Source organism: Nelumbo lutea, chromosome 8, assembly GCF_056320005.1.
Source record: "Nelumbo lutea isolate HS-2025 chromosome 8, American lotus-T2T, whole genome shotgun sequence".
Classification (NCBI taxonomy): Eukaryota; Viridiplantae; Streptophyta; class Magnoliopsida; order Proteales; family Nelumbonaceae; genus Nelumbo; species Nelumbo lutea.
The window spans coordinates 57,904,543-57,925,613 of NC_142691.1; the positions used below are offsets into that span (position 1 = coordinate 57,904,543).

Below are 21,071 nucleotides of genomic sequence, written 5' to 3' on the forward strand. Positions count from 1 at the left end.
CCCTCACACACCTCCCCTCCCTCTTTTCTTAGGCCACCTAAAAGTTGTTGGGTTGAAAAGCCTCCTGATTTGCAAAGGCCTCCTCCACCTACACCCAAAAAGACCAAAGATCTTTTCCCAGAGTTACACAACAAAAGGGCAGGAAATTAGTAGGTTGTAGCATCTCTCTCCATTTGCTTTGCACAAGAAACACCAATTTGGGGAGATACAAAGGTAGGGTCTTTTCTTTTGTAGGTTATCCAAGGTGTTTAATTTCCCAAGGGAGATTTCCCAACAAAGGGCTCTAACCTTAAGGGGAATGGGTTTAAACCAGATTTCCTTACAAAAGAAAGGCTGAGGGTTGGGGACAGGGCACAACTGAGAAAAAAGAGGCACAAGAAAAACACCCCTGAGGATTGGGAATCCAAACTCTCGCATCAGGTTTAGAGAAATCCAAACAGACATTGTCAAGGGTTTTTAGCAATAAAGTGGCTTGATCAAGCTCAAAATCTCTTAGATCTCTTCTGAATCCCAAATTCCAACTGAAACCCGAGGATTGGGAGAAAGAAACATACTGTTGAATAGGTTCGTTTCTAAAATTGGAAAGGGAATACAAAGCTGGAAAAAGGTCCTTAAGGGTGGACTTACCGATCCAGGTGTCTTCCCAGAACAGATCCCCATCTCCAGTACACACATCATACCTGATTAAACTGAGGAATTGGGGAAGGATACTGTGAATAGCCTTCCACGGATAGTTCAAAGTAGCCCACCAGGACACTCCAGCATCCCAACCTCTAGGTGTACACCCATGTATGCTTCCTGCAACCCTATGCCAAAGCCTCTCTTTCTCTCTCTCTAAAGGCCATCTCTAGAGCCATTTACCCAACAAAGCATTATTCTTCTTCTCAACATTACTAATCCCCAAACCCCCTTGCTCCTTACTTTCGCACACTATATCCCATCTCACCAGGTGATCCTTCCTTCCTTCTCCTGGCTGGCACAAAAAATCCCTCATGAGCTTCTCTATTTTCAGCACCTCCATGTGGCATCTTAAAGACCGAAAGGAAGAAAACTGGAAGGTTTGCTATGGTTGACTTAATCAAGGTGATGCGTCCCCCCAGAGACGCATAATTCCTCTTCCAAGAAGCTAATTGCTTTGCACATCTTTCAATGGTTGGACTCCAAAAACTCCTTCCCGAGGGTTGGCTCCTAGAGGCATACCTAGATATTTCAATGGCCGACCGGTAATAGGACATCCTAGGGCCTCTGCTACCCCAATCATCTCCTCCTCCCCCAAGTTTAACCCCACTACACAGCTATTCTCAAAATTGATCTTCAACTTAGAGACAAATTTAAACAATTTTATTACTTGCTTCAAATTGCTTACCTTCTGAGGAGTGTCACTCTCACAAAAAATAATTGTATCATCAGCGAACTGTAAATGTGTAGCAATTATGCTCCCTCCCCCAACCCTCCAGCCTTTAAAGAGTCCCAAACTGTCCGCTCTAGAGATAAGACAACTAAAAACCTCTGCCACCAAAGTAAATAAGAAGGGAGAGAGGGGGTCCCCTTGCCTTAAACCTCTAGTAGCTTGAAAGAAATCTCTAACCACTCCATTAACTAGGACTGAGTAATGACACATTTTCAAACACCTTTCTATCCGAGCACATCACCTCTCCCCAAAGCCGAAATTTCTCAAGGTGTCCAAAAGGAAAGACCAATCGACCATGTCATAAGCTTTCTCCAAATCCAATTTACACATGAATCCTTTCTTTCCCCTTTTTTTCTAAAGTCGTCCACACATTCATCGGCTATCATGATTTGATCTGTGATCTGTCTACCTTGAATGAACGCCCCTTGAGGGTGACTTATCAAGACAGGAAGGGCTACCTTCATTCTCCGAGACAACACCTTTGCTAGTTACCAGACTAATTGGTCTGAAATCTCTTGGTTGGGTGGCTTCTCCTTTCTTTGGAATCAAAGCTAAGAAAGTGGAATTAATCCCTGGACTAGTGTTCATTAGCAAATTCCTCAAAAACTGTCCAAAGGTCCATTTTAATTATCTCCCATCAATCTTGATAAAATGCCATAGTAAAACCATCCGGTCCAGGGGCTTTTGATCTATCCATTGATCATTTATTTATATTTTTTTGGGAGAAACTGCAGATTACCTTTATTTGCAATTTGTTGCATGTTGGTTTCACAAGGTCGTGCTGAAGAGTTATTTTCTTGATCTTGGTGGGTTGTAGGGGTGCTACTATATGGTTTGTGATTATTTTGCGATGATGGGGTGGCCAATTCTATTAGAACTAAATGAAAATACAGAACTGACACTATCATCACAAAAGTCAATTGCTTGTAAATATCTCAATCAATGATGTTAAAATTTTAAACACAACTATGACTACAAATCAAACTCTAGGGGGGCCTACAAAAGATCCCATGTGTGACTTTTGCAGTGATTTAAAAGGCACACCTCAGATAGGTCCTAAGCACACCACTTTCCAAAGGTGTGCACCTGGTGTACCTTGCACCTCAGCCCAGGCGTGCACCTTATTTTTTGCACTTTTTGGTGCCATGTGCTCACTTCACCCACTCACCGAAGCTTCAAGGACCCCCCCCCTCCATTTGTTAATGTTGTTCACTCGTTTGTCCTAATTAAAGATATTTTAAAAATATAATTAAAATTATAAAACCATTTTTTAGGGGTTAAGAATTTTACCCTAACATAGACTTGTTTGGGCTTGCCTGAAGGGGCTTGGTACAAAGGCAGCTTGTAGAATTAGGAAAGAAAGATGTAACATCACATAAACTATTTAAAATAATGCAGCTGAGAAAGAAATAAAGAATTTTAAGTTTGACATGCTTTAATATGTTTTATATGCTATTTTTTATTTTATTTTTGCATTTTTCACTTTGAATATTGTTTTTAAACTTGAGCTAATAGGCTCTTTTAAAGCATTTAGTTTAAAATTAAAGTTTGACTTTTTATTCTTCATAATTTCTTAATCTATTTTGAATTTTTAGATTTTTATTTCATTCTTTGCAACTTTTTGGTTTTTTTTTTTAATTTTGCGCCTTGCTTCAAAAAGCTGTGTCTTGCCTTGCGCCTTGGGCACAAAGTGACCTCTGCACTTCTTTTGCACCTTGCGTAGCATAGCTTGTTTGTGGAGAGCAAGAGAATCCCTCTTGCATAGCATGGCTTGTTTCAAACCATTTGATTGAAGGGCTTCATGAATAGAGGATAATAACAAGGAAATGATGTGATGAAAAACAAGAGATAAATGATCATAACAAAGAAAACTAGAAAGTGGATGGGCAGTACAACTACATTTACCTTTTCGAAGAGAAAGCAATATGAAGACCAAGATTAGGTGGGGAAGGTGGATCATCCGATGGAGAATTAGATGGAAGAGGAGCTGGAGTATTGTGTTGTGTATACACTCATTCAATTGGTGGATTCTCTGTAGGCCGAGTGCTAAAAATAAAAACAGTAGAGGCAGAAATAGGAACAGACACCATAGAATCATTAGTAGAAACTAGAAACAACATCAAGAACAAAGTAGGGCATAGTTTCAAAGAAAGTAATATTGGAACAGACAAAGGGCTTTCTTAAAGTAGGATTCTAACACTTATTTCTCTTCTGGGTACAAGGATAGCCAAGAAAAATACATTTTACATACTTGACATCCAACTTATACCTGGACCCCAAGGAGTTGAACAAAATAGACACAACCAAAGATATGTGGAATCAAAGGAAAAAGATATTGAGAAAAATGAGAAGGAACAAAACAGAGAGAGAATCATTATGCAGAACAGATGATGTCATTCTATTAATTAAAAAACATGCAGTAAGGACTACATGCAAAAGATGAGAACTTCAATGAAGAATGCTTCTAAGTAAAATTGCAGCCTTAAACCCTAAGGTCCACACATCTGCAGAACCTAGGAACCAAAAACACCTGACCACAATGGAGAGAACTACCCCTCCTACTAGCATCAATCAGGTCTGTCATCTCTTCTGGAGTAATTTGACCTGCTCTGGTACCATGTGAATAGTATCAACCTGCAGGAAAGAAAGAAACAGAGAGAAGAAAAAAGACAATCCCCTCCCCCTAGTGGCTAGATCTTTTATGTATACTATATAAAGCGGATATTTTCCTTGGTTCCCATCCAGACTATAAAAGAAGTTAAAGCACATATTTACTAGCATCATATTGTATAAGAATGTCCATTTTTACTCTTTCATCTTTACTTCCATTCCACGCATGTTCTTTCACTAGTAGTTACTAGAATGAATACACAAAGACCAATCTGCACCTAATTAGTATGGGACAGATGCATTAGTGTGGGGACGACCTGTAGCATTACTAATAAGACATGTTAAATAAAAACATACTAATGCCCCTGTTTACATGTTTCTCAACACTGATGATTTATTAAAGTAATGCCAGCAACACGGGTCCCATCCCAAAGGTCTGGTGGGATGGATTCGTTACACTTTTTCTGCTCACTCGTTCTGTGCTCGCCATAGATAGATAAGGGGGTTGAATCTTGTCTCATTCTCTCCTCCCCGATGCTATTACCCTTCCAGGTTGAGTTGGGAAGTGAAATGGCACGAGTGTCCTCAAAATCCCAATATAGGACCATTCTTCCCCCTTCCCCTTGCATTTGCTGAACATGTGATGGGATTTTCTTTTTTCATTGTTACTGGTCCTAAGAATTATCACTTCAATCTGGTTGCTTCTGAGTGTGCATTTTCTTGGTGCTTTAAAGCAGTCACTCTTAATAGTATATGCTTTATTTAATTATTGGGTTTGATTCATTGATAAGCCCAGTCTCTGACTTCAATACAGTTGTTCATATTATTTTTTATGCCTTTGAACTTAGGCCCGGCATAACAAAGCAATCCCAAGGGATACTTGGTCTCAACTACTGGAGTTTGCAAGGGTAAGGATTCATAAACATGTACCATGAGTACCATGCCCATGCTGAGTATTACAGCTGATATTTAATAACTGCATGTGTTGCTTGCGTGTTGCACAAATGTGTTATTGCGCATTTGGTATACTCATCAGCATAAGATCCTAGGTTTGTTTTGGCTGTGTGCATTCTCAAGCAGAAATTGATGCATCCTATCTGAGAGAGAAATGCTTTGTTGCCATAATTGGTAATACACATTTAAAATTGCAGGTTTCAGTAAACTGCGGAAAGTTCTCACTTTCTCCATATGCACTCTTGTTTTCTGTGTGCTCTTCTATTTTCAATGTTTTAGCCCAATTTTCTTCTGTAACTTTTTTCTTGCTATTTTATTTCATATATAAGATGAATTATATGAGTGTTCAAATTCGGATAATAAACCAAAAACCAAACTGAATAAGCTAGTTCAGCTTGGTTAATTCAAGTTTTGGTTCAGTTTTGTTTGTCTGAGGAAGATGGTCAAACCTAATCGTTGGTTAGGTTCGGTTGGGGAAGATGATCAAACCAAATAGTCATTAGGTCCTTGATTCTAACCGACATTCAGATTCTGTTCAGTAACGTTCAAGTGGAACAATTTTTGGTGCTCGGGGAGCAAAGTAAAATATGGCTTATAGAAAAATGAGTTGACTGGCTGCTTAGCTCATTTGTTGTTGGTACCCCCCCCCCCCCTTCAAAACCAGAAGAATAGATGGGGAAGAAGAGGAGTGCCCTAGATATCACATTTTGTCATTTCTAACTAGGAATTGTTTTGAACAGCCAAGAGTATTGTCAAATCTTGAAAACTTGGAGCGTAGATATGACTGTAAGAAGGGCGGATGTCTTTTGTATTTGCCTGGAGGATTCTGAGTGCAAACACATCACTGATGTTTGTCTTGGTTCATGCAGACGGTGGATTCCACTCTATCGAACTATGATGCAGAAGGTGCTTGGCCCTACCTCATCGATGAATTTGTTGAATATTTAATTGAGAATGGTATTGTCCAAAAAAGCAGCTGAGAGGAGGGAACTGAAGATGGACTGTGGGAGTTGGTGTATGCTAGTTTTGGGTTTTCTGTCTTTCGCTTTCTATGGTGTGATTTGAGTTGTGCTGCGGCAAAGGTCTATGAAAATTGAAAACCCTGATGAGGGCCTCTTAGCTGCTTATATTCTCCTTGTACCAAAAAAAATTGTGAAGGAAGGAGAGAAAAAAATACTGAAAAAAATAAGCCCCCTTCTTTCAGCCAATTGATTCACTATTGTAGTCAATATGATTGTTAGTAAATATTATATATGCTTCTTATTTCAATAAGTGAGAATATGAACCTACTGGTGCGGTAACAGAGCTTCAGTGAGGGGTTAAGATTTGAAAATAAAGATGAAATTTTGATAACCGAATCGGATTTTGGAAAACCATGATTCTGTGTTATTTGTAATATCTAGTATGTAGTAATATTTGTCAATAGTATTCATGCCTTCATGGCTCGACCAAAGCCATGGTTTAAAGTAATGATACATGTTAAGTCTGTACCAGCCAAATACACTTTCTATTCCTTCTGTGGTCCGATATGTTGATAGCATCTTTTTTGACTTCTCCAAATATGGATCACTAGTACACATGTTCACATGCTAGGCTTCCGGCAGCCCATGAATATTTCACATTGCTTCATGTAAATTTTGGCAAAAGCCCAATCGGAGTTTGGCCCATGAACAGGTCTAGTCGCTAGGGGATTTGTTAGCAAAAGAGAATGAATTAATAAATAAATAAATATTTTAGCAAAATGCCTTTAACAATAAAATAATAGTTTGGCTTGTTTTAGCATTTTATTATATATGGTTGGTAAGAAAGCGTAAGGGTTTTGCTAACAAAAATGTTGTCTTGATTAGAATTCCGTTGTTCGGAAAATTTTTTGAGATCTAGCACAAAGAGTAAGGGTATTGAAATGCCATGGATCCTTTCAGGCACAAGCTCTCATATCTCTCCTTGCTTGAATGATCAGTTATGTATTATTAGTTGTGATGTTGGCAATATAGACGATAATAGGAGATCACTTGATTTTATAGTTCTAAAAGATCAAGTTTCTTGTGGCTGCAAATGGCTTAATGTACCTTTTTGGTGGATGTATGGAGACAGAGCTTTGGACTATGTTACTAGCTCTCTATTTTGCTAAAGATGCAGGATGGAGAAATGTTATGATTCAATCAGAGTTCTTGTTTTCTATGTTGTATCTTAATGGTGATGAGTTATATGTTTTCTTCTATTTGAGCTTATTAGATCATATTAGAAGTTGCGGTTTTTTTATAAAGTGGCTTTTGTATATATTCATAGATCTTCTAACGTTGTGGCTCATTGAATAGCGCAAGGGGCAAAAAATTTTGTTGGTATGGATGTATGTTGGGGTAGACACTAGACACTGTTACTTTGCTACATCATGAAATCCAAACTATAATGGTCCATTTGTTGCCAAGAAAGAAGAAAGAATGGGATGAGAAGGGATAGAATGAGAAATGATGGGATGAAAAAGGAAAATTTGTTTTGTTATATTGGCATTCTGTCCTGTGTTTGTTTATTGTATGATTTTTAAAATCGGATTGGACCGGAAAAACTAGGAACTGGTCACCTGATTGGTTCCATTTTTCTCCAAAACCACTTTTTTCTTCAAAATCATTGATTTTGGTCAGCAAACTGCTGAACCGGCCAGTTAACCGTTCGAATCGTTTGAATGGTTTTGACTGTTTTTAATTTTTTTATTTTTTTATCAGAATGGACCAATCATTTGGGTTGAACGGTCGGACCAATTGACCGAGTAGCCAGACCCCTTACCGGTTTGGTCGCCGGGTCGGTTTTAAAAACCATCGTTTATTAAGACCAATTATCCTATATAATTTACTTTCCAGCATTTGATTGTTAAGAAAATTTTGCAGTACGCTTGATTTCTCTTCTATTTTGACTCCCCTGTTTTCCTTCGTTTTTTTTTTTACCAATCTTTGTTTTCCTCATCCTCCTTATTCCGGCCACTCCCTTGTTTTTTCATGCCCCATTCGCTGCCTCATCACCAGGCCCTCCATTGGACTGTCAATACTGTTACAACTCCATCTCCAACGTCATTACTCCATTCCTTTGATCCTTTACCGCTCATATCCCTCCCTCAGTTCACATCTCCGACACCGTTACAACTCCTTTCTTACTGGAGTTGCACCATTTCAACTCAACCCCGCGATCCAAGTTTTGAGAAGTTGTGTCTCGTGATATCTCAATCTCCTACATAAAACAAACAAATGAAATTGGGCATCTATTGGGAATACTCCCATTTTCTCATCCCAATCATTAGGGGTGTAAATGGGTTGAATTTAAATTCGATTAAAAAATCTGATATCCGAATTCGATTCGATATTCAATGGATATTGAAAATTAATATTCGAATTCGAATTTGATTAAATATTTGAATATTCAATTTGGTTTGAATTCAATTAATTAATTATTTTAGATAATTAATAAATATATAAAATAAATATTTTATTGATATAAAGTATATAAATTATTTATATAACTTAACTATTATATATAAATTCTATAAAATATTTTATATATTATATATAAGAATAAATAATCGGTCGAATTCAGATATTTATCGAATCAAAATGAGGTCATATCCAAATTTGAACCTGATTAATTATTCGGTATGAATAAAATATCATAATTCGATCGATTAGATATTCGAATTATTCGAATTCGATTCAATTATATCGAATATCAAATTTAAATTGGATTTTCAAATACCATTGACACTCCTACCAATCGGTGAGTAAATAGATGAACCAGACGTGAAGTCTTAAAATTTGGCCAAAACACAGTAGACGTGTGTAATCATAAGAAAAGCAATGTCTAACAGAATATACTTACATGATTAATCAAAACAAAAAAAAAATAGGTATTTTTATCAAAAAAAAAAAGCAAAAAACATGGATTGTGTAAAACAGACCAGGCTTACCTATCATGGCCTGCGCTCCATGGTGCTATACCATGCCATGCCATCCATAGCCCATACCCCTGAGTCGGGTTGGGACAGGAGGTTGAGGACTTGAGGCCCATAGGCCAGCTTGGCCTGGCCTGGTATGGGTCGGAGCCCATGTTGACCCCCCGCCCCCTCACTATGACATATCATGCCAGAACGGCCCACTATAGGTCATGACAAAAGTGAGTGGCACAACAAATTGGACGGCCCACATTACACCTATAAAGGTAATTACACATGTAGTTAAAACAATAGGGTTCTTTCTACTTACAATATCTCCCACATCCGTATTTACAATATCTCTCACATCCGTATGGAGAGAGAAGATGAATAATTAGGGTTTTACAAGACTTAATTTCATAACAACTCAAGGGTAAACCCGACCCATAAAACAAAATCCAATATAGCCCTTAAAGGCTTGGGTATAAAATATTAGCCCTTAACAAATAAACTTAATTAACTTAACTAAATAACTTAGTAACTTATATCATTAAGTTAGGCACTTGGTTAAACTTAATTAACTAGTTGTAATTAATTATACTTAATAGCCTTGGTTGATTAGTAAAAAATGATTAAATTCAATAATAAAATTATTAAGTAATTATTAAATGGATTTAAATTAACAAAGGAGAAAAAATACTAGAAAAATTTTTGATTTAATAATATAAAATGATTAGTTAAATAGTAAAGTATTTAATCATAACAATTTAATAAAATCAATTTAAATTCTTTTAAAATAAGAAAATTGTATTAATTTTAAAAATAAAATTATAATTTGAAACTGACATCAAAATAATATAAATTTATCTAACAATACATGACCAAAAAATAATATTTGGATTAGACCTAGATTGGCTCTCCCCATTGAAATGTCTTAAATACGTTATTTTTGCTTGTCAAAAATCATGCATTTCAAACAATAATTAATAAAAACAAAATTATCGATAAAAATCAAAATTCATTTAACTTTAATTTAAAAATAATAAAATAGTAGAAATTAATACATATTTACTAACAAAATTTAATAAATAGTAATAATAATGAAAATTGATACAAATTTATGAGACAATATATAAATCTCAATACAATGTTTGGGGATAGATTCAAAGATTAGCCCAACTATGTGATGGCATATGACTTCTGTCTTAATTGTGCATTGCACGGGGTCTCTACTATTATACAATACAAAGGGAAAAAAGAAACAATTAGTTGTCTCTTGATTTTTAGAACAACTAATTTGTTTGTCCAATTTGGTAGTATTCTCCTCGCTGATTGATTAGGCCCTATTTGGATAGACATTTATAAAGTACCTTCATACTTTTGAAAGTATAAAAGTATGAAAAACACGATGTACCATTTGTATTATGTATTTTATACTTTTTGCTTTCATATTATTAAAAGTATGAAAAACCTCAAAAGCAAAAAGTCAAATTTTTATACTTCGTGCTTGTGGCGAAATTGTGCTTTTGTTTTTGTGCGAACAGGTAGTCACACGTGACCACCCTTTAATAAAACTCTTGACCCTACCTCTACTTGCCACTGCTAGAATTGGATTACCACCACTAGTCTCTGACCCCAAAACCATCAAAAACTATTACCGGAAGTACAAAACAGATGTGCTTTTGCCAAACAGAAAATGGTACTTTTGCTTTGGAAAGTATATTTTTTAATTTTTTTACCTAAATAGTTTTTTTCAAAACAAAAATGCGAAAGTAAAAGTATTTTACATACTTTATACTTTGATACTTTTAAAAGTACAAAAGTAGAAGTCTATCCGAACAGTGCTAGTTGCCCTTCTATAGGCCTCGTTAGTGAGTTTTCCTTTGTATTAAAAATAAATAAAAAGAAAAGAAAAACTTTGTAATGTATCAAGGGTACAAAATAGATGTGCTTTTGCCAAATATATAAGGGTACTTCTGCTTTGGAAAGTATACTTTTCAATTTTTTTACCTAAATAGTTTTTTCAAAACAAAAATACGGAAGTAAGAGTATTTTACATACTTTATACTTTGATATTTTCAAAAGTACAGAAGTAGAAGTCTATCCAAGCAGTGCTAGTTTCCCTTCTATAGGCCTTGTTAGTGAGTTTTCCTTTGTATCAAAAAAAAAAAAGAAAAGAAAAGAAAAACTTTGTAATGTATCAAGGTTTTTTTTCTTTTTTTTTATGCACAATGTATCCAAGCATATCGAACTATATATAGGTGTCAGTTTTTTAACCCATCAAAACACTATTCACTAGGAGTTGGGGGAATTTCTACATGACATTTGAACCCCTCCTATTTTACCTATATGTGAAATAGTGGATTGTTAATAATAATAATAATTATTAATTATTATTATTATTATTATTATAAATAAAATAATGGACTGAAAGACAATAAAAAAAAGAGTATAACCCTTTGAATCATGGTACAATTAATCAATTATTGATTAGTCTTAAAATTATCACCCTTCATGAAAATGATACACTAAACATCTTATTTATTAATATAATATTTTACTTTTTTCATGAACTTGAGATACAATTCTGCATTGAAAGCAAATTAACATCTCATAATAGACATAACGGAATGATGAACCAAGTTTCTTCTTGTAGGCCATACTATATATACAGTTGGGACTAGGGACAAGACGTAGAGATTGATGAAGACATTGCTTATATAATATTCCTCTATCCATGTTCTCTTCAACTACCGGCTTTATCATTTTACTATTAACTCAATAGTCAAATACTACAATTTATTGTATAAGTTTTCAAAAAATATCAAAAGATTGTGGGTCAAAGAAGGCCAACTTTAGATGGATAGTTTCCTCATAATTAGCATAAATGTAATGGTGGATTTGATTCGATCCAAGACAAATATCGTGTTCGTCTTGGCAGAAAAACATTAGGCTCAAGCTCGGGTTTGAGACTGATTCGAGCCAGAGACATGAGTTTGAATTTCGTTTGACACAAAACTTTATACATTTGAGCTCGGCTTGACTCAACCTCGATAGTAAGCCAAGTTTTATATCAAAATAAAAAATTATACATATAAAATTAAAAGATTTATATATAAAAAAATATTTATATATATAGTAACACAGTCCTTGACTTTCTCTCATCTCCCCTTCCCACCACTCTCATTAAGTCATGTCACCATTCCTAACCCAACTAATTAAAAATATTCCTAAATTCTCTCTCCTAAGATATCTCATTTAAGCCTTTAGGATTTTCATGTTACCCCACTCCCCAATCAATTCCTAAAATCTCTTTCCCCAATCTCTGCTCTTTCTCATTTAAAATATTCATATTAATTAATAAATAGTTACATGTGGTTAATATTTAATCCAACCTATATTCAATGAGTATTAAATAGTGTCTTTAACAAAAGTTAATAAATATGCATAGTAAATTACTAAAAATTAAATATTCTTATTAGTACAATTAATAAATTACCAAAAGTTAATAAATATTTTTATTAATGAACTCATCGGGTCTTTCTAAAGTATTTTGGGTAAATATTGTTATATTCATGCTAATTAACAACATTTTATAGAAATTGAAAACTCTTTAACTAATTTCTATAAAATTGATAATTCTATTTAATAATTATCAAATAGTTTAAAATTTTATTTTTTGTTATTATAATTAATAACTAAATGCAGATAGGGGAATAAAATATTATAATGTTGGAAACTGAAATTATTAAATAATTTATATTGGAAAATAAAAGATAAATTAGTGTAAGTTTTTTAGTACACTACTTAATAAAAATAAATATATAATAGCAATTTAAAATAAGTTTCAATAAATCTCCATAATTATGCAAATGCAACAATTTTTTCACAAATTTTCATAAAGCTACATTTCCATAAAATAACATTTTGGAAATTAAAAGATATATTATTGTATTCAGAAAATTTTTTAAAGTTTATTTAAAATATATTATTTATTAAATAATTAATGAAAATTATTGGAATATTTTAGGAAAATTTATTACATTTGATAGATTTTGGCAAACTATTGAAAAAATTATGTAATTTTCATTGTAAATTATTGAAAATAATTAATGACAAATGAGTATGGGAAAGGGAAAATTGTAATTTGAACCAATAATTACACAAATTATTAAGATAAATTATTATAGTATTGGAAAAAGGAAAATTTTGATTAGTTTATATTAGAAAGTATAAGATAAATTAATGTAATTCTATAAGTAAATTATTTAAAAAGAAAATAAATTATTTAATAACAATTTAAAAATAAATTTTAATTTTCAAATTTACACAAATGTAATAAAATTTCCAAAATTTTCATAAAATTACATTTTTCAAATTTAAAGATAATTTAGTGTACTTTTATAAATTTACCATTAGTTGATCATTTTTTCCATCAAATTGAATATTGGATTGACAGGGAGTAGGTGTCTTGCCATGAATCTTCCCAACACTAGGGTCAGGGAATCCTCAAATTTTCTTGCCTCATCCTCAATGTCGAGTGAGTTTAGGGCAAGGCACCCACTCTTCCTCAATAATCTCTCCAAAATTATCTCCAATTCTTATTTATCATCTCTCCACTTTTTATCTATATCTATCTAAAAAAGTTTGAATTCAAAAATTTAAAAATTATTTCAATATTCTAATGAAATTATATAATAACTTTAAAATATTTATTAAAAACAAAAAAAATAATTGTAACAGATTTAATAATATTCATATTATTAATAATTTTATATTTTTACTAAATTCATCACAAAATTATGTACTAACTGTAAATTATGGTTTTCCAGATTATTCAAAATATTTTAATAAAAATTTAACATTAAAAAATAAGATACTATTTAAATATTTCAATAACTAAATATCTTAAGTAACAAAATATTTAATATTATATAATAACTTGAAAATAATTAAAAATTAAAATAATGAAAGTTTTTAAATATTTTATATATTATGTAAATATTTAAATAACTAAAATTTTAAACTAACAAAATATTTAACATAACTAGACTTTAAAAAGTTAAAATAATGAAATTTTGTAATAGATTTAAAAAGTTTCTTAAAACTAGAAAAATAATTATAACATAATATTCAAAATAATAATAATTTAATATTTTACAAAATTAATAAATAAATTATGTAATTATAGTATAAATTATAATTTTAAGGATTATTAAATTTGATAAATAATTAATATTTTAAAATTTAAATAATCATATTGTTTAAATAACCAAATATTATTATACATAAATAATTTCACTTATATCAATTAATAATTCTAGAAAGTAGCAATAAAAAAATAATATTTATTAATAATATTTTTAAAATCTTAATCTACATTTATTACATTATACTAAAATTAATATTTATTGTATTTTAAGTAATTATTTATTATTTTTTGTGATAAATATATTTTCAATAGTTAAATCTATTTTTATTTTGTTATTTAATAAAAAGTTTTCAATAATTATTTGAGATTAAACTATTGTTATTTAACTTTTTAAGTTTAATTTGTTGTACTTATTCTATTTTTGTTATAATTTATTGATTAATATTTATTAGAGATTTAATTATTATTTGAGATTACATTTTTATTGACTAATTTAATATATTTTTTAGTATTTATTGTATTTTTATTGTTATTTATTGTATTTTCAATAATTGTGTATCTTTGATATAAATTTCAATAATTATTGGAGATTAAACTATTGTTAATTATTTATTAGAAATTAGACTATTAATTTAGCTGAAATTAGGAGTGTTTATAGGTTGGTTCGGTTCGGTTGTATTGGCCAATCAAACCAACTTGGTTAGGTTAAGGAGTTGGTTACCCAAAATCAACTAACCATTATTGAAACCAACAAACTCAAGTTGTATCAATTTGGTTTGATTTTTAGTTTGGCCAGTCAGTTCAAAATAAATTATAGTGGCATTATTAAAAATTAAATTTATAATATAAAATATTTTAGACTAAGAAATATGAAAATTTTCTCACTTTCTTGTATTAAAAAATTATATTAAAAATATAATATATATATATGGTCAAGTCATTCGATTTTGGTCGATTTACAAATGGGCAAAGTGAAGTTGTTCCAACCTAGTCAAGTTAGGAAATTGTTGAACCAAAGCCAACTGGAAATACTAGACTTTCACTTAACAAATCATGTGCATAGCACGGGTCCCCGCTAGTTAAAAATATAAAGCTAGAGTCATGTCTACCCCTATTTATTGGATGGTTCTAATGTTCTATGGTCCTATCTCCATAATAAGGAACATTTCCTAGCAATCATGTTCCACTCTTGAAAATTTCTCGACCCAACTATGTCTTAATGGCGATGGGCATTTCTAATTATGAATGAGGGATAAATGCCATTATGGGGCCCAAATAATTGCTATCTTCTCTTCTTGCAAAGTGGTACCCATATGGATAATTTGTAAACTATGTTGGATAAAAATTTGGGAAAGTCCAAGTGCTCATTTGGAGGGGTTTTATGTCGCACGGCTTCTTGTGTTGTAAGGTTGGCTCCACATAGAAAATCATAAAGTAAAGCTCTTATTTGAAGAAGCTCAGGCAATATAGCTCAAACCATGTTGAAGCCCTTCCAAATGAGTCCAAATATGTTGTTTACTTTTTTCTTCACAACATATTATTAATTCTCAATGTAGGTGGAATTAGGTTGTGGGACTTGAATCTAGGGGTGGCAACTTCTCACCCAACCCGTTGAACCCACCCAACACACCTAGTATCCAAACCTGCTCATGGGTTGGGCCTAGTCGGGCTTTGCCTCTACATTAATAGAATATGTTTAGGCCCGAGCCTGAGCTTGACCCGACCATCAGGCCTAGGTCTTGAGTCTGAGCTTGGCCCTCATATAAATCCCAAAGCCCGAGTCCATCCAGAAATTTAGAAAAAATGTTTCTTTTCCTTTTTCGTTCAATTAAAAACTATTTTATTTATATTAAAATAGGCTCAAAACCTAAAAAAATAATGAAAGGTTTCATTATTTATTGAAAAAGAGAAGAAAAATAAGAAATATATATTATATTATATAAAAAATAATGAAAGGTCTCATTATCAAGTCAGGCTCGGGCTCGAGCTTGAGCCAAGCTTTTTTGAGAAAGCTCGAAGTTGGTTGGAAAAAAGGTTGAGCCCAATATTTTAGGCCTGATCTCGAGCCCACGAGCTTGAAATCTTGTCCAAGCCTGACTTTATATCAGGTCGGGTTGGGCTGGACCGGCCCACTAGGCTACCCGACTCATGAACAAGTTTACTAGTATCTAACCCACCCAACCTGCCCATTTAGGTTGGAAATAGATTGATCACCCACTGGGACAATTTAAATGGGTTGGGTCGGGTTGGGTTAACCACTAATGGTACAAGTGTGAATTCTTTAGCCATTTTTCTTTAATGTTCTTTATTTGAGTGAAATAATTTATAATGTATGCACTAGTTTCCTATTAATTATTAACTAAAATTAGTTTTGACTCAAATCAACATAGTTCACCCAAATTAAAATAAATCCAAATCAACTTGACCCAAGTCCAAACCGGTTTGACTTAATTCAGCTTGAATCAAATATGAACATGCCCGGCCACCTTGGTTTTATCTATTTGGGTCGGTCAATCTAGGCCAAACCCAATCCGATTCGGTCTAAATACTTGACCCCAAATCCGTTGGGTTTACAGCTAACTGTGGAAATTGGGCATTTTGACAAATAAGTTGGTCATAGCTTAGTGGTCATGGAAGCTATTTTTTCATACAAGTGGTGAAGGTTCAAATCACATTACATGCAAATTATTTAGGAAAAGTGCACTGCAACCCAATGCAAAATTTTGAATCACAACCCCCCCATAGTCTACTAGTAGCCCCCCTTTAAACCACATCCTGCTCATGGATTTGGCATCAATCTATAATCAAAATTCATCCCTCTATATAGTAGGGATAAAGAATTCTAAGTTGGGTTGATCAGTCATTCTCCCCATATTATTTTTACAAAGAGAATAAAAAGCAACTAAATACTTTTGGTTCAAATTGGTCATACCAATCCGAACTATCTAACTGGATTTATCTTTGAGCTAATCACATCAAGAATGGTTGAAACATTTGGACTCCGATCGGTTCGATCAGACTAAATCGGACCGGTTCAACATATGATGGGTTGACTTGGACCGGTCCATATCGGGTTGTGCATAATGTTGGCAGCTGTTTGATCTAAACCAAGTCAAGGTAAAGCAATCCAGACTGGTCTAGTTTTGGGGCAGGTCGGTCTAGTTTATATTGGGTTGTGCAAGGTTTTGGATGGAGTTGGTCGGTCCAAACTGGGGCAAGGTAATCAGGTTGTGCTGGTTTGGATTCGGGTTGGATCATACCATTTTGGATACAAGTCGGGGTCAAACCGATCTGAATTTGGGTCGAGTATTTAAGCCAAAACAGATTGGATTTGACCTAGACAAATCAACCCAAACGGATAAAACCGGGGTGATCAGGTTTGTTCATATTCAAACTAGATTGAACTTAACCGAACCAATCCAGACTCAGGTTAGGTTGATTTGGATTTATGTTAATTTGGGTGAACTATGTTGATTCGAGTTAGAACTAATTTTAGTTAATAATTAATAGAAAATTAATGTATTAATTAACTAATTTCACTCAAATGGAGAAAATTAAAGAAAAATGGCTAAAGATTTCACACTTGTACTATTAGTGGTTATCCATAACCCAACCCATTTAAATTGACTCAATGGATGATCAGCCCATTTCCAACTCATCAAGTAAATGGGTGGGTTGGGTTGGTTCAACGAGTTGGATGAGAAATTGCCACCCCTATTTACAACTAACATACTAATTAAGCCACCACTCGGTTTCGAATATGTTGTTATTTAACCATAAAATTGGCTTTTCTACTAAAAAACTACTTTTAACACCTATTTTTCACAACGGCTCAGTGAAAACATTTCAGTTCCATTTATAAGAGCCTATGCTTTAGTTGAATTGCCATTGTTTTTATAGAACAAGTAACCTACTACACCACAATACCATTGCAAAATATGATGATAAAGATTGAATTGTCATTATTGATTTGCTTTGCAATTAGCTGAGATACACCTAATTTTAGATTTTTAGATTTCTGACAAAACATTGCTTATAGGCTGTTCAAATGGGCCAATCTCACAAAACCTAAAGCTACTACTTGAAAACTAGGGATGGTCATTTGTGACACTACTTAGCCCGATCAAAAGTTATATATGTGGGCACACTGTATGACATGTATATATCTGTACTACTTTAAAAAGTATGAATAGCCTCAAGAATATTTCTGAAATTTTCTAAGGACAAAACTTACCCCTCTATATTTAAATTTATGGATAAAAAATGAGGGAAAATAGGGTAGTTGGTTATTGATATTAAATGAGTTGAAAAGAGGTAATTTTAATATATTCAATGCATTCAATTCTCTCCACTAAATCCAACATTTAAGGTATTAATTTGCATTCCCCTTCATTCATTCATATATTTAAGGCTTTTTTTTATTTTTTCTCATCATTAAATTCTATATATAAATCCATACATAATAAATGAATAATTTCAATAACATCAAAATTTATACCTTTAATATCTACCTGGAAGAAAATAGTGTTTTCATCTAGGTGGTGGTAAGAAATTAAACCATTTGTGTCAAATGGGACAATCCATGTTACTACAATTAAATAATAAAATTAAAAAAACATATAGAATTTAAAAAATAGAAATTAAAAAAATTGAGAACATTTTTAACATCATATATTTGAAATATTAAACAATAATTAGTATGATAAACAATGTTTTTAAAAACCGACTTGGAGGCCAACCCACCTTTGCCTTTTGGTCATAGGTCACCAACTCAACTATCAAAGTCAAACGAGTCAAACCGCTCTTTGCGTCAATACTATATGTGTGTGTATGTAAAAATAATTATGTTTTACATATATTACATATAATATATGTATTATATATGTGTTATATTTATTTATATTTTTTAATTCAGATTTTAATTTTTTATTTATAAAAAATATTAAAATTTCAATTTGGGGCCAAATAAGGGGCTTTTCGTGAAAATAGAAAGGCAAGGCACCTAAGGCTCTTGGGACATATAAATCTTGAAAAGTTACTCCAAAAACAAAAAAGATAACACAAATCAGACATCAGAATGCAAAGTTATGGCTTCTAAAAGTTCGCACATAATTAAGTGTGTAACCTATAACCTAGCTATTGGGTCGAATAGAGCAATGGTTGAACCACCCAGGTTAAATGGTTTTTAACTAAAGGGGGTGTTTCAACAAAATCAAATCCAAGATCAAGGTCGAGTGACGGTTCAAATGGTTCAATCAGCCAGGTCAACAACAAGTCATTAATAATAAAATGTTTATTATTAATGGTGGAAATGGAAAGTAAATTTTAAAATCAATTGGAAGTAAAACTGATTTTCTCTCATTAAATTTCATATCTAAGGTATATTCTCTTATTAAATCCTATATTTAAGATATATTTTTCTCATTACTAAATTGTACTAATTAAATCCATAACATTAATTTTAATAATATAAAAATAAATATTTTGAAAAATAATTTGAAAACAAAACAATTCTCTTCCCTCTTAGTGGTGGGTAAGCAATTCAACCATTTGGGGTCAAATGCGTTAATAAATAATATCATAATTAAATAATAAAAGTAAAATAAATAAAATATATAATACACAAAAATAAAAAGAATTGAGCACGTCACAGATATTGTATATTTATTATATTGAATAAAAATAAGTATGAAATGTAATAAGTATTTTTATAAATGATGAAAATGGAATGTCAAAATTAAAATCAACATAGAAATGAAATGATGTCATAGTCAAATAAAAATGAAGTATTTAAGTTTCTTGTAATTTAAAATTTCTGCATGTGCACATGTAGTACAAATATTTAATTTTATTTTTAGTCATATTGTGTATATAAGTTAGATAATAAAATTTTATATATTTCTATGTAATTTTGCTTACAAATTTTGAATTAAAATTACAATTTTTAAAAAATATTATTTTATTAATTAATTTGGGCAAGCCCTAATGCCTAGCCCCATGATCATCTCTAGTGAAAATTAGAAATTCTAGTTGAGTGGGTTTGGCTAGTTTTAGCTCAACCTAGGCTCAACCCTAAGAATTGGACTTAAAGTCTGAGGCCAAGCCTGAAGTATCTAACCCAAGCCCAATTGGTACTAAAATTTGATGCATCCAAGTTGGATTCAAGCCCTAGCAGTTCAAGTTGGTCAATTAGCTTCACACTAATATTTTATATACATGTGTATATGCATGCATCTCTCTCTCTCTCTCTCTCTCTCTCTCTCTCTCTCTCTCTCTGTATATATCTATCTATCCATCTATCTGTCTATCTATGGTTTGTTAATAAATAATTATAAATGGATAGTTGTATACATGCAAATATGTGTCTATATATGCATATACACATGTATATAATTGGGTTGGGCTCGGGCCAAGTTTGGACTATACGGGATAGGCTTGAAGCAATCTTGAAAAATTATAGGATTGAGAATCCAAGCTTGGCATGTGCAAAATTGCATGCTATGGTCAACCTGGGTCCAGGTTGGGCCCACCCAAGTTGCATTCCTAGTAAAAACCTTCCCAAAGGGATAAAGCCATTCTTTTTTGGTTGGAGAGAGAGAATGTTGTATAATATATTATCAAAATATTTCTATGTAAAATATATTCTTATATTTATATATAATCTAGAATATATTATATTATAAAAACATATCATATATAAAAATATTTCTATGTAAAATATATTCTTATATTTATATATAAAAATATATTTGGAGAGAGAGAATGTTGTATAATATATTATCAAAATATTTCTATGTAAAATATATTCTTATATTTATATATAATCTAGAATATACTATATTATAAAAATATATCATATATAAAATAAAAAAATACATTCATTTTTTGAGATTCCAAGCCAAACTTGAGCTCATCAAATATTTAATTGAATCGAGCTCAAAACAAAAAAAAATAGTTTAATCAAACTCGAGCTCGATCTCAAATCTACTAATATTTTAGTCATGTTGAGTTAAAACACGCCAAAGTTT

The 21,071-nt window shown here is 32.2% G+C and overlaps 1 protein-coding gene across 2 annotated transcripts in view; it reads left to right on the top strand.

Annotated features, from left to right (window-relative positions):
• The window catches only part of LOC148844375 (uncharacterized), a 64,252-nt gene extending 57,924 nt beyond the window's left edge, over positions 1 to 6,328 (top strand). The window contains exons 10-11 of one of the 2 annotated variants that reach the window (XM_088956840.1): positions 4,870 to 4,929; positions 5,845 to 6,328. In XM_088956840.1, the coding sequence (XP_088812966.1) occupies positions 4,870 to 4,929; positions 5,845 to 5,955 (171 nt within the window). In that variant the 3' untranslated portion in view covers positions 5,956 to 6,328. The remainder of the gene's footprint in view (positions 1 to 4,869; positions 4,930 to 5,844) is intronic. The other variant, XM_088956841.1, reaches the window with a different exon arrangement.
• The last annotated feature ends 14,743 nt before the right edge of the window (positions 6,329 to 21,071 follow it).